General features: G+C 39.4%; 1 protein-coding gene across 1 annotated transcript in view; it reads left to right on the top strand.

The window, feature by feature from the left end:
- MMP16 (matrix metallopeptidase 16) overlaps nucleotides 1–20381 on the top strand; it is a 244629-nt gene that overhangs the window by 197001 nt on the left and 27247 nt on the right. The window contains 1 exon segment of the mRNA XM_030553407.1: nucleotides 14376–14514. Within this exon segment, the coding sequence (XP_030409267.1) occupies nucleotides 14376–14514 (139 nt within the window).

Below are 20381 nucleotides of genomic sequence, written 5' to 3'. Positions count from 1 at the left end.
CCCTTAGTCTGAGCCCCGTGATCCTGAGTCAGCTGGCCCAGGCTGTCATAACCTTAGTCCCAGATTTGGACCTTAGCGTCCAAAATATGGGGGTTAGCATGAAAACCTCCAAGCTTAGTTACCAGCTTGGACCTGGTACTTGCTGCCACCACCCAAAAAATTAGAGTGTTTTGGGGCACTCTGGTCCCCCTGAAAAACCTTCCCTGGGGACCCCAAGACCCAAATCCCTTGAGTCTCACAACAAAGGGAAATAATCCTTTTTCCCTTCCCCCCCCCTCCAGGTGCTCCTGGAGAGATACACAGACACAAGCTCTGTGAAACTACACAGAGTGACTCCCCCTCTCTGTTCCCAATCCTGGAAACAAAAAGAACTTTCCTATTCCCCCAGAGGGAATGCAAAATCAGGCTAGCAAATCCAACACACACACAGATCTCCCCGATCTCTTCCTCCCACCAATTCCCTGGTGAGTACAGATTCAATTTCCCTGAAGTAAAGAAAAACTCCAACAGGTCTTAAAAGAAAGCTTTATATAAAAAAAAAGAAAGAAAAAATACATACAAATGTTCTCTCTGTATTAAGGTGACACAATACAGGGCAATTGCTTAAAAGAATATTGAATAAACAGCCTTATTCAAAAAGAATACAAATCAAAGCACTCCAGCACTTATATTCATGCAAATACCAAAGAAAAGAAACCATATAACTTACTATCTGATCTCTTTGTCCTTACACTTAGAAACAGAAGACTAGAAAGTAGAAACTACTCCTCCAAAGCTCAGAGAAAACAGGCAGGCAGAAAACAAAGACCTCAGATACAAAATTCCCTCCACCCAAAGTTGAAAAAATCCGGTTTCCTGATTGGTCCTCTGGTCAGGTGCTTCAGGTGAAAGAGACATTAACCCTTAGCTATCTGTTTATGACACAGGCCAACCTCCAGTGTCTAATTGTAGTGCAAACATATCTACTGGGTACCTTTCCCAGACCTGAAGAAGATCTCTGTGTAAGGTTGAAAGCTTCTCTCTCCCACCAGCAGAAGTTGGTCCAATAAAGATTGAAATTTTCTTTTAGTATTTGGGAGCTTTTCTAGACTACATTCACATTTCTCAGGAGCAAATCACTTTCCCATTTCTCTATTACCTAAATCATACTGAAGACACTTTACATGCATATTCTGCCGCTGTATATTCTTTAAAATTACCACTAAACTTTGTCAGATAACTTTGTTTAAGCTAAAATGAATTAGGTAATTCCATTATTAATTTTGAGGCTATTACCTTCTGATGCGCTCATCAGAAACATAATTCTTGTCTTGAGGGAGCTGAAGTAAAGTGAATGCAATTCCTTGTGTGTAAGTATTATAACCTAGTCCCAGATTTGGACCTTAGCGTCCAAAATATGGGGGTTAGCATGAAAACCTCCGAGCTTAGTTACCAGCTTGGACCTGGTAAAGCTGCCACCACCCAAAAAATTAGAGTGTTTTGGGGCACTCTGGTCCCCCCAAACCTTCCCTGGGGACCCCAAGACCCAAATCCCTTGAGTCTCACAACAAAGGGAAATAAACCTTTTCCCTTCCCCCCTCCAGGTGTTCCTGGAGAGATGCACAGAAGCAAGCTCCGTGAATCTAAACAGAGGGATTCCACCCTCCCCGTTTCCAGCCTTGGAAAACAGAAGTACCGAGAGCTAATCTCTCTTCCCCCCTCACCCAGAGGGAATGCAAAATCAGGCTAGTAAATCTAACACACACAGATTTCCTCCTGACTTCTTCCTCCCACCAATTCCCTGGTGAGCACAGACTCAATTCCCTGGAGTTCCCCACTAAAGAAAAACTTCAACAGGTCTTAAAAAGAAAGCTTTATATAAAAAGAAAGAAAAATACATAAAAATGGTCTCTCTGTATTAAGGTGACAAATACAGGGTTAATTGCTTAAAAGGAATATGAATAAACAGCCTTATTCAAAAAGAATACAATTCAAAACACTCCAGCAACTACATGCATGTAAATACAAAAAAACAAACCTATCTTTGTACTCATAACTTGGAAACAGAAGACCAGAAAGCAGGAAACAGAGAAATCCTTCCCATAGCCGAGAGGGAGATAGGCACAAGACAAAGAACTTAGACACAAACTTCCCTCCATCCAGACCTGAAAAAGTCTGGTTTACTGATTGGTCCTCTGGTCAGGTGCTTCAGGTTACTTTTTTTTTCAGGTGAAAGAAACATTAACCCTTAGCTATCTGTTTATGACAGTAAGAAAGTCAGTGTCCTTCCAAAGCTATGACATGCCTGGGCCAGAAAGAGCAGGTCTGGGTGCAGAGAGGACTAAATGATCTGAAGGATAGAAAGAACAAATACATCTTGCTGCTTGCCACCACAGCTTCCTCATCTTGACAAAGAGATGACAAAGAGTTCACAAATACAAGAGAACATTGGTAGATTCTCATAGGATTTGTATTCCCTCAAGGAAAAATCAGTCTTAAGGAGTATACACACACACACACACACACACACACACACACACACACACACACACACACACACACACACACACACACACACACACACACACACACACACACACTCTGTATTCCTTCTTCCCATGTTGCAATCCATGATACAAATGGTTCTGGTTGCGATTCTGCCCCCAGCAGCCAGCTCCAGGAGTAAACACATTCCCTGGAGAGATCCACCAGCAAGCCCTTTGCTTGTGGGCAATTTCTTGGGGTCAGACTGAACTGAAAAATAAATAAAGCCGAGGTTAAGAAACGTTAAATGATTATGTATTTTGGCACAGCCCTTGTTGTTTAAGGTCGAGCAACTGCAGATTAAACATAACTACCCTTGAAGTGCTGCTAAAAGAGAAATGGTCACAATAAAATAAATATGTACTTTTACTGTACGTCCAGGTAGAGCTGCTTTATGTAATTGCACATTCTTTGTTTTTATTCTTGCAAATAAAAGAGAAGCATAATCCTGAAGCATCAGATTAGCAGATGTGTACAGCCTGTGTCTTTAGTTCACAATCAAATGTTGATGTAAATGCAGAGGTTTGAACAGAAAATTAGAGGCTTTCAGTGTCCTGCTGTTGGAGTGTGGCAGTGAATCACTGCCATTGGTGATTAAAGAAATACCTGGAGAGGGTTCTTAGACTTTAGTGTGATGCACTAGGTGTGTGGTTTACTGCTGCACTGAGTATTCTCTTCTGCAAGGGCAGTTGTCAGTAAGATTGATTAGATAGCTTCACAACTGGTAATATGTAGGTAGATGGCTTTTACTAAAAAGCATAGTCCTCAGTCTGCCAGTCATCCTCTCATAACATGGACTGTAGGGACAGAGCTTGCTTTAATAGTGACACTTCACAGTCTAACTTGGCAATCCGCTCCAACATACGTGTTAGGCAAGTAAAAAGTTTTGTTTGAGTTTTTAAATGTAAACCTTGATCATTTAACAAGGAAAAAGTAAGGAAAACAGAGCGAGAGAGAGAGAATATGAATCTTTACCTGATCCACATTGACAAGGATTCTTTTTTATTCTAAATAAACCAAGCTTTCTGTCTATATCAAAGATGAAAATTAAGCCACAAGATACAATATAATTTGATGTTTTCTACTGTCTTTCATGTGAATGGTGTTTCAGAAAGCTTTAGCGTTCAATAATACATTTGTACAGTTGAATAATGTATAATAGCACAGGGAAAGATGTTAAGAGAAGCAAGGGAGACAATATGGGTCACATCCTTAGCTGGCATAAATTGGTGTAGTTCCACTGATGTCATTGAACTCAGTGTTGCTATGCCAATTTACACCAGTCGGAAGCTGGCCCAGTATGTTTACAGTTGAGATTTGAAAAGAGAGACATACTCATTGAGGCAAAGGTTGTTCCAGGTGGTAGGCACAACAGGAGAGAAGATTTTTTGCACCTATAGTGGCCAGATGTAAGACATGACATAACTGAGTCTAGGGCTGCTGTTAGATATGCAAAGGAGATGAGGAATGGAGCAAAGAGACAAGGGATATGAGATAGATTAGAGCAAGCCTCTAGAGGGGATGATAGAACACTGAGAGCAATTTTGAATTAGATCTTGAAATGAATGTCCTGATAAAGAAGAAGGGAGTCAACAAAAGCCTGACACCACAAACAGCAAGCTAATGCCATTCAGAGGCTGCTGATGACTACTTTAAATTGTGATAATTGACACTCTGAAATCAAGAGTCAAAAGACAGAAAACTATGTGCAACTCACTAAACAGCAAACATCTAGTTATTTAAAAGCAGTAGTCTCAGATCCTAAATAGAATTAGAGAGATATCAAAAACTGGATCGAACAATTCAGGTAATATGAAGTGTTCTTTTTCTAAAATGTACCCAATTAAGGACAACTTTTCTACATGGCAGCTCTTTAAAAGAAGTCTAGCACAGAATGGAGACATTCATCTCTGATATCTGAGGTGAAACGTTCTGTGCAGATCAATTATTGGTATTTATGAACAATAACACTCTGGACGTATTAAGATCTTATTGACCGTAGTGAACTATCTATTGAGGAAAAGACATAGAAAGCGTGTATGTCTAGCATTGACTTATGACAAAAAACATAACCTCTTGGGGTTTATGCAATTTTATATACTGTGCAAATGGTTGAAAACTGCCTGCTTTTGCCATAATCATGTTTATCGTAATGATGTGCACCATGTTATAGCAAGACAATAGTCCTTTATTGCCTCACTAAATAATGTAGGCAATAAATAGCCTAATATTTGCACTAGTAAAATAAAAAAAGCCCTGGCTCAGTATAGTTTTCTATGGTTTAACAAGCTGATCTGAACTGTGGCATTTGTGATGACCAGGGAGGCAACTGCTCACTAGCCCTTTCAGCTAAAGATCCAGATCCAGATTAATCCTTTGTGTAATTCCTTTAGCTACAGTAGTATTACACCAGAAATGACCATGGCAGTGATGTAATGACAGAAGCCAGTAGCTAGTACAAAATTAGAAAAAAATATATATTATGCCTGGCAAGTCCCGTCAGCTGTATTAGTACTTGAAAATTGAGGGAATATTGAGTGGAGTAAGGGGTACTCGAATCTTTTTTTAAAAAAAATAATGGCATCAGTGGAAGTCTGCTGGAGAAGAACCTCAAGGCCAGGTGCTAAGATGGTTATAATTATGATATTTATAAGTGATGTTGAATACGATTTACCTAATGGAGGGTAGTTCTAGGTGCCTAAATAGGTTGTCAGTATTACTTTTAAGGCTTAGATTGCTCTTTATTTCTTGACCTTTACAAAAGTGTGCTATGTTGGGTAGAAAGCAGCACACTGACCTTCTTGAACCAAGCTGTAAAATGAATAATCTAGATAAGAAGACAAAACAATCTAGGGTAGTGGTAAGTTTGTTTTTTGTTTTTTAAATACGCTGATATAAAGTAATGAAGTAGTGCTAATGAGTGCAACTGGCAACAACTGGAGTCTTCCCTGTGCTGAACTCCGAAAGTCCCTCAGGAGTTTGACAGTTACTTATACTGCATTGTGTTGGCCAGTGGGAATTCTGTGACCCATCCTTCTCTTTCTGTCAGGCCAGTCCAGACTACCCGCCGTATCGGCGGGTTAAAATCGATAGCTCGGGGATCGATATATCGCGTCTAATCTAGAAGCGATATATCGATCCCCGAGCACACTTATATCGATTCCGGAACTCCATCAACCCCAACGGAGTTCTGGAATCGACATGGAGAGCCGCAAACATCGATCCCGCGCGGTGTGGACGGGTGAGTAATCCGATCTTAGATATTTGACTTCAGCTACGTTATTCACGTAGCTGAAGTTGCATATCTAAGACCGATTTCCCCCCCCTAGTGTGGACCAGCCCTCAGAAACAAATGCTCAGTTTGGCAAAGAACTATCACACCTTTTTTGTTGACAACGGCCTATATGGATCCAAGGAGAATCTTACTTGAGTTAGACTGTCCCCTATAGTCTGGAAAGTGGTGGTGGACTGGACTGTGTTATTGCCTGGAGTTATTTCTCTTTGCGTCTGGATCTTAAAAGAAAATAGAACATTGTCTGAGCCATGATTCCACTGAATATTAGCAAATTACCACAGGATTCAAACATCATCATCCTCATCATAGTATTTAGCCCTATGTTGTTGTTATTGTTATGGAAAAGGATTGTTTTCCCTTTCTATGACTACAGAAATTTATAGAGATAGTTGCAGTACAGAGTCACCTTTCACCATTCCCCAACAATTTGACTGAATTTCTTCATACTCATTTTTTTAAACTCTATTAAAATTAATTTTTTTTTAAATTGTATCTTTTGGCAGCTTGATGCTACTGACTAAGTCCAAGCAAAAGGAGATTAGAGCTATGTAAAGTCCTCCCTAAAATGCATGACTGTGATTTACAAGATATGCTTTAGTGTACCAGCTGAAATTCTAGCTTTATTAGCAACCCTAAAACTTTATAAACTTTGCCTATAACAGGTATGTCCAAACTTTCCTAAATGTGCGGCTCCCATTGGGAAACTGCTGGAAGGCTGAGGACCTCACTGAGGCTGCAGTCCAACAAAGCACTTAAGTACGCACTTAATTCCATCTCTGTTTAGCAAGGCACTTTAAGCCCTTGCTTAACTTGATGTGCTTTGCTTAGTCTGAACCTACACCTTATTCGATACCCATTTAAGTCAATGGACCAATTTCTGGGAGAGCTAATGGGAGTTGGCTCAGGCCTGTAGTGCAAGTACAATATTTTTCTAAGATTTATTTTTATAACTAAATCCAAATGAATAATCTGAAATATCTTGCTTGTGTGGCAAAATGACAAAATATTAGAAATACAGCAATTCCAAACCATTGCTGCTTGTTTGCTGCTGCTGCTTTAATAACTGATCTCTGAGATATTGTCTGTGTTACGACGGTTTTATAGAAAATTTGGGGATGACGAAAAGCCATTTGCCCTGTTGAGACTTATCATTACATCATTTGTCCCAGAACAGCACCCAGTCATTCTTAGATTGATGATGCCTCAAAAATCTTGCCTGCAAAACCATTCTAAGCATTTATTACTGTCAGAACAAAAAAGTGCTTCCTAAAGTCTGTTTCGAGGATGTTTTTCCTTAACTTTTACTTACAATAAGCTTTCTTGTCTCACCGTTGTGCTGTAATGAAAAAGTAACTGAAGCTGACATTCTCTGCACCAGTTTTCAGAACATATGCTTCAGTTAGGTCTTCCTTGATACTCTTTTTCTCTCAGTTATCATCTTTTTCACCCTTTTGCCTGTTCTCATACTGGAATTTAGGCAATTAATCCTAAAAATTGTTTTGCTGCCCTTCCTTAAGTGTCGTAATATATCTTACAGTATAAAGTGGCTAACACTGAGAATAGTAGTCTACTGTCAGATAAGCATAGTGAAACTGTAATGTATAATTGTATTGCACAAGCAATGACAGAACTAGAAATTAAAAGGATTTTTAAAATAGAACTATTTCCAGCCAGCCATATTTTTTTCAAAAGAAAACCTTTCATACTAAGAAATCTATTTGAATAATTTTTGCTGGGTTAACTTGCTCCTATAAATCTGAGATGAACAGAAGAACATAAGACGAGCCATATTGGGTCAGACCAATAGTCTACCTAGTCCAGTGTGCTGTCTTCTGACAGTGGCCAGGCCAGATGCTTCTGAGGGAGAAAACAGAAAAAGATAGTTATTGAGTGATCCATCCCCTGTCCCATCTTCTACCAATCAGAGGTTTAGGGACGCCCAGAGCAGGGGGTTGTATCCCTGACCATCCTGGCTAATGGCTATTGATGGACCAATCCTCCATGAACTTATTTAATTATTTTTTGAATTCTGTTATACTTTTGACCTTTGCAATATCCCCAGGAAATGAATTCCACAAGTTGACTGTGCACTTGTTTTAAACCTGCTGACTATTAATTTCATTAGGTGTCCCTTGGTTTGTGTGTTATGTGGAGGAGTAAATAACAGTTCCTTATTTACTCCACACTATTCATGATTTTATAGGCCTGTACCATATCACCCCTCATTTGCCACTTTTCCAAGCTGAGTTATCCCTCTGTCTTTAATCTCTCCTCATACGGAAGCTGCTCCATACTCTTAATCATTTTTGTTGCCCTTCTCTAAACATTTCCCAATTCTAATACATCTTTTTTGAGATGGAATGATCAGAACTGCACTCAGTATTCAAGGTGTGGTCATACCATGGATTTATATAGTGGCAATATGATACTTTCTATTTTATTTTCCATCCCTTTCCTAATGGTTCCTAACACTTTGTTAGCTTGCTTGACTGCTGCTACACATGGAACAGATGTTTTCCAAGGACTATCCACGATGACTCCAAGATCTCTTTCTTGACTGTTAATAGCTGTTTTCGCCCCCAGTATTTTGTATTTACAATTGGAATTATGTTTTCCAATGTGCATTACTTTGCAATTATAAACATTGAATTACATCTGCCATTTTGTTGCCCAGTGGCCCAGTTGTGAAATCCCTTTGTAACTCTTCGCCGACAGCTTTGGACTTAACTACCTGAGTAAATTTGTATCATCTGCAAACTTTGCCCCCTCACTGTTGTCCAGATCTTTTATAAATATGGTGAACAACACTAGCCCCAGTATAGATCCTTGGGGGCCTGACTATTAACCTTTCTCCATTGTGAAAACTGACCATTTATTCCTACACTTTGTTTCCTATCTTTTAACCAGTTACTGATGCATGAGAGGGCATTTCCTCTTATGATATGACTCCTTACTTTGCTGAAGAGCCTTTGGTGAAGAATCTTGTGAAAGACTTTCAGAAAGTCCAAAAACACTATATCTACTAGATCACCCTTGTCCACATTTATTCACCCCCTCAAAGAATTCGAATGGATTGGTGAGGCATGATTTCCCTTTACAAATGCCATATTGACTGTTTCCCAGTATATTGTGTTCTTCTATGCGTCTGATAATTCTGTTCTTTACTCTCATTTCAACTAACTTGCCTGGCACTGAAGTCAGGCTTATTGGCCTGTAATTGCCAGGATCACATCTAGTACCTTTTTTAAAAAATGGCATTGCATTAACAATCCTCCAGTCATCCGGAACAGAGGCTGATTTAAGCAATAGGCTCCATACCACAGTTGGTAGTTTGTAGTAGGTTCTTTGGTATTCCCTCCCACCCCCAAGAATGTTAAATTTAATCATATTATGGTTGCTATTACCAAATGGTTCAGCTATATTCACAGTTTGTCCCAATCCTGTGTACCACTTAAGTCTGAAGTAAGAAAAGCCTTTCCTCTTGTGGATTCCAGGACTAGCTCTCCAAAAAGCAGTTATTAATGGTGTCTAGAAACCTTATCTCAGCATCCTGTCCCGAGGTAACAATTGCCCAGTCAATATGCGGATAGTTGAAACGCCCCCATGATACTAAACTGTGGGGAGAGGTAGATATGCTGGAGGGTAGGGATAGGGTACAGAGTGACCTAGACAAATTGGAGGATTGGGCCAAAAGAAGTCTGATGAGGTTCAACACAGACAAGTGCAGAGTCCTGCACTTAGGATGGAAGAATCTCATGCACTACTACAGGCTGGAGTCCGACTGGCTAAGCAGCAGCTCTACAGAAAGAGAACTGGGGATTACAGTGGATGAGAAGATGGATATGAGTCAGCAGTATGCCCTTGTTGCCAAGAAAGCTAACGACATATGGGGCTGCATTAGTAGGAGCAATGCCAGCAGATCAAGGGAAGTGATTATTCCTTTCTATTTAGCACTGGTGAGGCCACATCTGCAGTATTGTGTCCAGTTTTGGGCCCCCCACTACAGAAAGGATGTGGACAAATTGGAAAGTGCCCAGCAGAGGGCAACAAAAATGATCAGGGGGCTGGGGCACATGACTTACAAGAAGAAGCTGAGGGCACTGGGATTGTTTAGTCTACAGAAGAGAAGAGTGAGGGGGGGATTGATAGCAGCCTTCAACTACCCGAAGGGGGGGGTTCCAAAGAGGATGGAGCTCAGCTGTTCTCAGTGGTGACAGATGACAGAGCAAGGAGCAATGGTCTCAAGTTGCAATGGGGGAAGTCTAGGTTGGATATTAGGAAACACTATTTCACTAGTAGGGTGATGAAGCACTGGAATGGGTTACCTTGGAAGGTGGTGGAATCTCCATTCTTAGAGATTTTTAAGGCCTGGCTTAACAAAGCTCTGGCTGGGATGTTTTAGTTGTGATTGGGGTTGAAGTTGGTCCTGCTTTGAGCAGGGGGTTGGACTAGATGATCTCCTGAGGTCTCTTTCAACTCTAATAGTCTATGATTCTATGATTACCATGTCCCATTGATTGTCATCATTCCACCAAGTTTCTGTGATGCCTATTATATCAATATCCTCATTTAATACCAGGCATTCAAGTTCACCCATCTTAGTATAAAGACTTCTAGCATTTGTTTAGAGCACTTATAAGAACATAAGAATGACCATACTGGGTCAGACCAAAGGCATTTCTAGGCCAGTATCCTGTCTTCCGACTGTGGCCAATGTCAAGTGCCCTAGAGGAAATTAACAGAACAGGTAGTCATCAAGTGATCCGTTCCCTGTCCCTCATTCCCAGCTTCTGGCAAACAGAGGCTAGGGACACCATCCATGCCCATTTTAGCTAATAGCCATTGATGGAACTATACTTAATTAATGTATCTAGTTTTTTTTTGAACCCTGTTATAATCTTGGCCTTCACAACATCCACTGGCAAAGAGTTCCATGGGTTGACTGTGTGTTGTGTGAAGAAATACTTCCTTTTGTTTGTTTTAAACCTGTTGCCAATTAATTTCATTTGGTGACCCTGTAGTTCTTGTGTTATGAGAAGAAGTAAATAACACTTCCTTATTTACTTTCTCCACACAAGTTATTATTTCATAGACCTCAATCATATCCCCCCTTAGTCATCTCTTCTCCAAGATGAAAAATCCCAGTCATGTTAATCTCTCCTCGTACGGAAACCATTCCCTACCCCTAATCATTTTTGTTGCCCTTTTCTGAACCTTTTCCAACTCCAATATATCTTTTTTGTGAGGGAGCGACCACATCTGCACACAGTATTCAACATATGGGCATACCATGGATTTATATAGAGGCAATATGATATTTTCTGTCTTATTGTCTATCCCTTTCCTAATGATTCCCTACATTCTGTTCACTTTTTTGACTGCCACTGCACACTGAGTGGATATTTTCAGAGAACTATCCACAGGGACTCCAAGATCTCTTCCTTGAGTGGTAACAGCTAATTTAGATCTCATCATTTTATATGTAGAGTTTATATATATGCTTCTAAAGTTTGTCAATATTTAGTTGTCTGCCTTCATGTGATGAAAGTGAGTGGGACTCATTTTCGTTTGACTGTTTCTCTTCAGCTCCTATCTGCACATTATCAACTTTGATCTTCTCCTATGTACTAGGATATAGAGAATTCCCATTAGTAATCTTCCACTAAAGGATGTCTCTGTCCAAACCATGTGCTCCTTTACACCTATCGGCTTTCCCCCAGCCCTTAGTTAAAAAATTCTCTACAACTTTTTTAAATTTTATATACCAGCAATCTGATTCTGTTTTGGTTTAGGTGGAGCTCATCTTTCCTGTATGGGTGCTTCCTTTTATGAAAGTTTCCCCAATTCTTAATAAACCTAAATCCCTCCTCCAGACACCACTCATTCAGACACTTCAGTTCTGCCTATGTAACTGGCTCTGTGTGTGGAATTGGAAGCATTTCATCTTAAATCTCTTACCTAGTAACTTAAACTTGGCCTCCAGGACCTCTCGCCTACCTTTTCCTATGTCATTGGTATCTACATGCGTTACAACCATTGGCTCCTCTCCTGCACTGTACACTGAAACCTCCCTTCTATTCTGGATGCACTTAGACAGTTTCTATGTAAGGTTAATATTTTCTTCACAAATTTGTGAATAATTGCATCAGTGGAAAAATGAACTAGAGAGAGTTGTGACTTATACTTGAGAAGGGTGATGAATACAACCCATTGTACACCTACTCCAGCAAAAATATTAGTTTGGTTTCAAAGCTGCATCAGTTCCCAGAACACTACAGATCTGGTTTGCTCGGCAGCTTGACCTATTCAGACAGAAGGTCTAGGCTGCCATGCTACAGAGATGTGACAAGATACGATATTTTTCTGTTTTGTTTTGGGTTTTTTTCCCCAGTAATAATTAATTCTGTATTATTTCTTATACAGTCAGGATTTCATGTTAAAGGGTAAGAAGAGGGATAACCTTTACTTGTCACAGGAAAGTGATTCAGTGTGTTCATTACTTCAGGGCTATCATCTGTCATAGAGTAATTAGGTTTGCAGTCCACACACAAAAGGAGTAAGCACTTGATCAGGGCCCCCTATCTCGACATGTTGATACGATTGCACTGGAAGAACTAAGAAGTTGTGGTTACCAGTGTTGAAGAGAGATAGCAAGGGCAGCTTTTCCTGCATTCCCCTAGTGCAGACAAAATAACTTCCCTACATTTCCCAGCTTGGGCAGTGCATCCTCAGCATGGATCATCACGCAGCAACCATAGTTTAGCCCAGTGGTTCTCAAACTTTAGCAACCCTGGGACCCCATTTTGATTTTAAAAATTTCCGTGGACCCTCAAGCTTCCTGCTCAGCCCCAGGCTCTGCCCCCATTTCATCCCAGCCCCAGTTTGAGAAACACTGGTTTAGCCCGTAGAGATATGTTACTGTAAACAATGAAAATACAAGAGAATTGAGAGTCTGCAGTATTGACTGTGCCATGGGAAACATAACCTTTCACCAGCTCAGATATTGTTTAGTATCACATATAGGGATGGAAAATCTTTGCCACGTGATGTTCCATGTGCTGTGAGTTGATGGTCTTAGTGCAATTCTTAGTGGAATGACTGCTAACGGAGGCCAGTGCCAACAGTTTTGATGGTAGATTTGCAATGGGGACACTAGTCCACTAAGACCTGAACTAAGACCACCACATTCCAAATCTCCCATCACAAATGTTGATCCTAGTCTCCTTGTTATCAGTTACTGCAGAGAAGAAGTGAATCAGATTACAAAATGAACTATCCTCAGAGCCCTGGAAATAGTCCGTTCAGACCAGGGCTCGCACACGAGCACTGAACCCAATCCAGTTAAAATCGACAGGCATCATTCCACTGACTGCCCTGAGCTTTGCTTTAGGCCCGTTGTCAGGATGGAGTGGGGCAGATCACAGTGATGTTCCCTAGGCTGTATCTCTTCTGTGCAGAGAGGGCTTCAATCTCCAGGGATGCCCATCTGACACTTTTCAGATTAATAATAAATTCACGTTTTGGGAAACATACAGATCTGGGTATCTGCGTATCTGCAGTTTTAGAAGATGACATGAAATTGATCGGTGTTAAGTATCAGAGAGGTAGCCATGCTAGTCTGGATCACCACATGGGTCTGACAAAGTGGGTATTCACCCACGAAAGCTTATGCTCTAATATGTCTGTTAGTCTATAAGGTACCACAGGACTCTTTGTCGCTTTTTACGAAATTGATTATTCACCAAATATATGATGAGGCTGCTTCCAGGCATTCACTCATGTAACTTAGTACAGGATTCGGAAATATGCAATGAAGTACTGAGGGCTGAAATTTAGCCTTGATTGTTCACTCAAACTACTAGGGGCTTTCAAAAGAAACAAACCAAGAGGGGAAATCCTATTTAAACTTTTATTATTAACTCTTCCGAAACAAATTTCTGACAAAGATTTCTGTTAAATTTACTGGGCTTTCCTACAGAACAACAAATTTAACTAGAATGGACACCGGTGTCTTGTGCCCATCTTACTTTTAGACATTGCAAATATATCAGATATTCAAAAACATAGTGCTGTAATTCAAACATGGACCCAAAATCTGTTCTTAGCTACCCCATTGTAAGCCTAAAATAGTTCCATTGTGTTCTACCAGTGTAACTGAGTGGAATTTGAGCAGTGGTAGTTTACAGTATACACACTCTCTTGCCTTTCCTTTTTAAGCAAAATGGACATCTGTTACAGAACTATCAGATATTTGGTAAGAAATATCCCCAAACTTCTGCCTCTCCTTTGAATGCACCTTTGCTTTGTTTGTGTTTTTTATTTTTGTTTTTAAGAAATTGTTAGATCACTCTTTAAGAGGGACATTTTTTTCCTTCCATTTCTCTGCGGAGGGAAAACTCAGTTCTGTACTCCTTCATTATTAATACAGATATTGTTAGACAGATAGGAAACTTTGTTGTCCTAAACTGACATTGAATGGCTTTTCTACCTCTCAGAAACAGATCAACAAGTATAGAGGCCTCCAATGTGCTAAGAGATGCATTTGTTTGCTTTCCAGGATCAGTGGTTTTGGCGTGTTAGAAACAACAGGGTGATGGATGGATACCCCATGCAGATTACCTACTTCTGGAGGGGTTTGCCTCCAAGTGTCGATGCAGTCTATGAAAACAGCGAAGGGAATTTTGTTTTCTTTAAAGGTAAGAAGGGCAAGAAATCTAGGTGACATTTACAGGCCTGCCGACACCTCATAGAAACATTTAAAAACTTTCTTCTTATAGTGAAGTAAAATTTTATTTATTTTCACTAGTGGCTTGTCATATCCTTTGCAAATTCAGAATGTAGAGAATTAGCAAATAAGTGAACAGATAATAAAAAACCAGCATCTAACATACTTTGCACAGTGGGCAACTATTGTTATCATTAATGATAATACTTCATATTAGTGATTTTGGGGTATATTTTGTAAAAGTAGGTAAGTCTTACTAGTAAAGACCATACAGCAATGATCTGCTATTAAGTCTTTGCTCACACTTTTTGTGTGTGAACTACAGGTTGTCTGGATTAAGAAAGTATGAATGAGTGAGTTTCTTTATATTTTTTTCTAGTTCTCTTTCTTCATTTCTCTTATTACTAGGGTATTTGCATATTTCTAAGTGGCATCTGTTCCTGCTGTGTATATTTTATCACGTGTTATCTGTGCCACATTGTAATTATTTGGTCTGGAAATTATGATGCTACAAATTTGAAGTGGGAAATGAATTATTAACAGATATCCTGGTTTCATGCAAATGTCCCTAGTCATTTTTTAAAAAAGAGGAAAAACCTCAGAAAATAATGTTAAGTGGATTGAATTGTTGCTAAGCAATAAGCAATTTTTTTTTAAGTTTTACTCCAGGCATCAGCTGTTCTTTAAAATTAAATTACTTAAATATGCATCTAATTCAGATTTAATGTGAAAATTATACTTTATGGTAGATAAATAGTAGTTTATCATTGGAACCTGTTCATTTGAAATGGAACCAATGTAAAATGTAATTACTTTATAAGGTAAGAACTGTGAAAACAAAGGAGAATGTGATTTGAGAATGAAGAATCCAGTTGTGAAGCTATTAGAGTTAACTATATGGATTGCGACTGGCTCTTTTGTTCTTTTTCATATAATTATGCCTATGAAAAGGCAGAAGAACAGTGCAGACATTTTCCCAGCCATTTTTTCAAAATATGAAAAAGGTTATTAGGTCAAAAAATGGACCCACCTGTACTATAGTAGAACTAGCGTGGAGGTACAAGAAGCATTTCATTCACTACTCAAGTATGGTCACCTCTAGAGTGTGAAGGTGTAATTGTAATTGTGCAGAAATACAACACAACAGTTTAATACAGGCAATGATGATGAAAAGAACTTGCACCTTGTTTGAGACATAGAAGTTACAGGTCTTTGTATTTACTTTATTTACTATATGATAGCACACAACACATGCCTTTTATGTCTGTATGCATGTGCTAAATTCCAAAGCCAGCTCATAAAATGTATACCATATGATAAACTGAATTTTATTTTCCACCTTTAACTTTTTCAATAACACTCTGCCTTCTAATCTTTCTCGATTACGTCCAGTGTTCCAAACCTATAAGCAACAGTTGGCATTTTCTTATATAAAAGTTGTACTGTACCACAAAAAAGATTGTCGTGCATCCCTCTACTCCCCTCCTTCCTAATAAAGCAGTCGTAGGAGGGTGTTATGACTGAACTATTCAGCAAGCAAGAGGCAAAGATCTGTCAGTCACAGGTAGTGTATAAGTACCAGTCTACTCATTTCTTCTTGGTTTTTTACCTTCTGCATGCTGGAAGGGTAGAGCAGCAGCTGTCTCAGTATTTCACCCCCTGTGCTCTCTTTCATTCTGCCTTATTCATTCTTTTCCTATTCTAGCCCAAGAAAAGATGAAGAAGCATAGAAGCAAGGCTAAATGGAAAGAGAGAAAAAAGCAGCACACAGGAGACATCAACTCTACTGTGTCTGCTCTCTCCAGGGCCCCAGTTACACAGAGAGTAAAGCAGCAGAAGAGAGAGATTTACCTCCTATAGCTGCTTCCATCCAGTAACCAAGGACAATGTGCTGCATATCAGCTCCTCAACTCCACCTCTCCTTACCTTTCAGCCTAGCCACATTGTTGTAGGGTGTTGGTTCTATGTAGGTCCCTGGTTAGGTGTTTTCTGTCTGGGTTTCTGTAGGGTTGCCCATCACTGTGTATTTAGAACCTCTCTCTGTCGGTGGCCCAGTGGATTTCATATGCCCAGCTACCACCGACTTTCTTTTAACAAATGTGTCAGCATTTCCTGGGCCCTTAAGGCCATTTGTGTAAACTCCAGTAATCATAAGTGGTTTGCACAGATGAAAGTCATAATATGAAGTAAGTTATAATGTGCAGGCTTAATTCAGCCTGCAGAACCTTAATTTATGGTTATAATATGAGAAATAGAAAGAAATCATTTTAGCCCCCAGGCCATGGATGAGTTTATCAGCATAGCAGCTAAGAAAGCGGAAAAAGCCCGGTTTAGCTGCAAATGGAACTGAAAATTGAGATGCAAATCAATGAGACTCAGTGAACATAGAACCTCATAACACCTTTTTTACACAGTCACTTTTTAGGGTGCTTGAAGGCCTAGGGTCCTTTTCCCTCATAGTGATCCCATTCTGCCTATTGCATTCATTAGCAGATGATTCCCACCATACATGGCCTGAATTTCAGTACAGAGAGCAGACCCAGGCCTTCCTCAGTATTCCTCAGATCCAGGACACCAGGATGCCTGGGAGTACAAGCCTTGCACAGCAAGAACCACTTCCACAAGACCCTTGTTTTCCTATAGCTGGAATCCTCAAAATGTCAGTACTCTCTTTTATTTTTTAATGGCCTCTTGCTGCACTCTGCCATCAAAGGCATCACCTCTGAGAAATAAAGACCAGCCATTGTAGATCCTTGGCTACTGTCCCATGGGACAGAAACACACAGTGTTCTCTGAGATCTAGGTTGTATATTTCCAATCAATGCCATGCTCTTTTCTGCCTTCTCAGCCAGCTTTGCATTAATGTGTGTAGAGCAGAGGCCAGAAAGTAGGTTTCTCATTCTCCAAGGCTCATACTGTTATATTAGTTGTGTTAGAAACAGCCCACTTCCCCTTTGTTTTCAGAATCCTCCACAAAGATCTTGTCACCCTCTGTTGAGCTGGATATAGAGGTCGGGTGCATTCTTGCCACATCTCCTCAATTGTCAGCTTATTTCTGTGTGTGGTATACAGATCCACAGGGATTTCCGTTTTCAGCCAGTGTTATTTGTGCCTCTGAAACTGGGGTGTAGAAGTCCATGCAAAGATCAAACTGTCAGACCTCTGTAACTCTCAAGAGAAGATCAAGATAAAGTAACAATAGACTACAGAGTTCCCTAAGGACCGTCTTCTCCAGGCTCACCGTCCTGCATCATAGTAATCGTCTCCCTTCCATTGTAGTCAAAGTTGCAGATAGAAATTACCAAGCCCATTCTTTAAGTCTATCTTCCTTCCCTACTCAGTGAACCAAAAGGATATTTACCTACTATCCATCTGCTGATCCAGGCTTTGTTTATTCTTCTTTGCTTGTCCGGTGCAGGGACAGAATCATTCAGTAATTTATGGGCCATGGATACCAAAATAATTTGTGTAAAGTATAGATACAGTTCCCTGGGACAGAAGCACAGACCTGGGATAAAGTTTAACTCCTCCACTTATGGTGCCTAGAGATAACGCAAGCTTAACAGTCTGGTGGCTGAGCAGAAGCAGTATTTATAACCGTAGGTTTCTTAGAGGAAGTCTCTGGTTGCTTCTCTTGAGGTAAGTAACACTCAATCTCAACTACAACACATATAGTACTCTCAAATCTCTACTTTGTGCTGGAGAAAGAGGCGACTATGTATTTATGCTTCCTTCAAAACATCCTCTGCTTCCTATGGGCAGGCTTCAAAAGGACCTCAAGGTGAATTTTCCATCAAAATTTCTCTCTTTTCTTGCTTTGGAGGTTTTGTTATTAAAAGGAAGTAGGTGGACTAGGACTTATATGATTGACAGATCTTTCTCTCATGTTTTCGGATCTATGGAGCAATAACACTGCTGTTGCCCATAGGATGGGAGAAAAGAAGATTCAGTCAAACACAGTTGTCAGTAAGTAATCTTCACCTTGTTTTTCCCAGTAAAATTGCACTGGTTCAAGGTCAAGGACAAGCAATATGCAACCTAGGCCCAGTGGCATTTTTAAGATGCAGCATCTTGTTGGACAGAAAAGCCTGCTTTCTGACATGAGAAATCTGGAAACAACCCTTTCTAATTCCATCTCAATGATCTATTATGTATTTGATTTGGGCCCTCAATGTTTAGGAGACAGCAGACCTGAAATTTGAAACAACTTGATTATTAGAAAACCTACTTAAGATACTTTTTTTAAGTTTTGAGGGTTTGGTTTTATTTGTTCGTACTCAGTCATCTCTCCCTCCACCTGTGCAACTGGATTAATGGCACTGAGGCAATTCTGCTTTAAAGAAGAAGAAATATAAAATAGAAGCTAAATAAAAATCTTTAAAACAAGCTTACATTTTCTAGCAGACCTATGCTATTAAATACAAGGCACATGCAGATGATCTGTAACGGTGGTATGGTATGCAGGTGTTATTTGCATTCCTTTGGGACAGTATTCATAATTTACAGCTCTGCTATCCCAAATTCATACTAATAAATACTATCACCACATCTTGCTGTATATTTTCTGTACTGTCTGTCTGTGGAGACCACTGATTTTAGGGGCATATTTAATAAATTATGGCTACTTGTAAAAAATTTGCTGCTTTTGTAGAATCAAATCTCCCTTTCCCCGCAAAGCATTGAGACTTTTTGGTTTTCAGTGGGAACTAGTTTTATGTCCCTTCAATTTACATTAATATTTATTTATACAAGGAAAAACATTTGTAAAAATTCAGTAGCACACTTGGAAAGCATGGCTATAAAGCAATGCTTGCTGTTTTTGGGAGTTGAAGACACACAGCCTTCTTTCTTGTGGCTCATAATGCATGCAAGGTATGTGGTATAACATAGAAGGCTGCTTATAAAAACCAGATGTTTATATTCTTATTGTTAGTCAGTACTGGCAGCTATACTGAATAATGATAATAAAATAACACCAGAAAAATACATATGTATTTATAAAATGGCAAAAATGTAGATAGTTAAAGTTTATTCCGTGTACCTTTTGGAATTTAAATAGTGTTAAAAATGAAACTGTCAAGACATCTGCATTGTTGAAACCAATGGCCAGCCAAATGTAGCAATGGAAAAGCTGTTATAAATTTCGCACTACCACTGCCACCATAACTCTCAATAATTCTTATCCCACTACTTGACAGTTTCATTTTGAAAGCTAAAATGTACTTGTAGTGGGGCATCATGAAGCAGTAAATAGGGAAGTGACGGGGGCCAGCTAGATAAATAGAAGGACTTGGAAAAGTTTAGAGGAAAAAGGGAGGAGGGCAAAACATACTGGGATTGAGGTACAAAATATTTAGAATGAGAACACTGGGGAGAAGAGAGTTCCAGAATGTGAATGAGGAAGACAAAGAGATATGAAAGGAGGTTTTTTAATGGATTTTATTGCTATGAGTAGATTTTTTCCTAATATTTGTTATATTAAATACTTTAAATACTGTACACAGTACTTTTAAAATGTTCATACCATAATTCTATTTTTGCATAATGATGACATGAAAAAAATACTCCACTTAGTTCTTGAGAACTCAAGAAACCTTTGATTAATTTACATCCTGATTATATACAAAAGGGGATGTAGTATAGTTGATCTCTCCTCTGTAGTTGGTTGTAATGGTCAGTAGATAATTAAATAGTCTAAAATAACCAATATTTACTAGCAAAACCTCAGTATGCTAAAGCAAACATATATATTCTTTGTTTTTGTCCTGTATTTCTAATCAATTTTCAGAATGGCAACAATAGATTTTCAAAAACTTCAGGTAGTTAAAATCACAGTCC

Source organism: Gopherus evgoodei, chromosome 2 (genome assembly GCF_007399415.2).
Source record: "Gopherus evgoodei ecotype Sinaloan lineage chromosome 2, rGopEvg1_v1.p, whole genome shotgun sequence".
Lineage (NCBI taxonomy): Eukaryota > Metazoa > Chordata > Testudines > Testudinidae > Gopherus > Gopherus evgoodei.
This window is presented reverse-complemented; position numbering and strand designations above follow the sequence as displayed.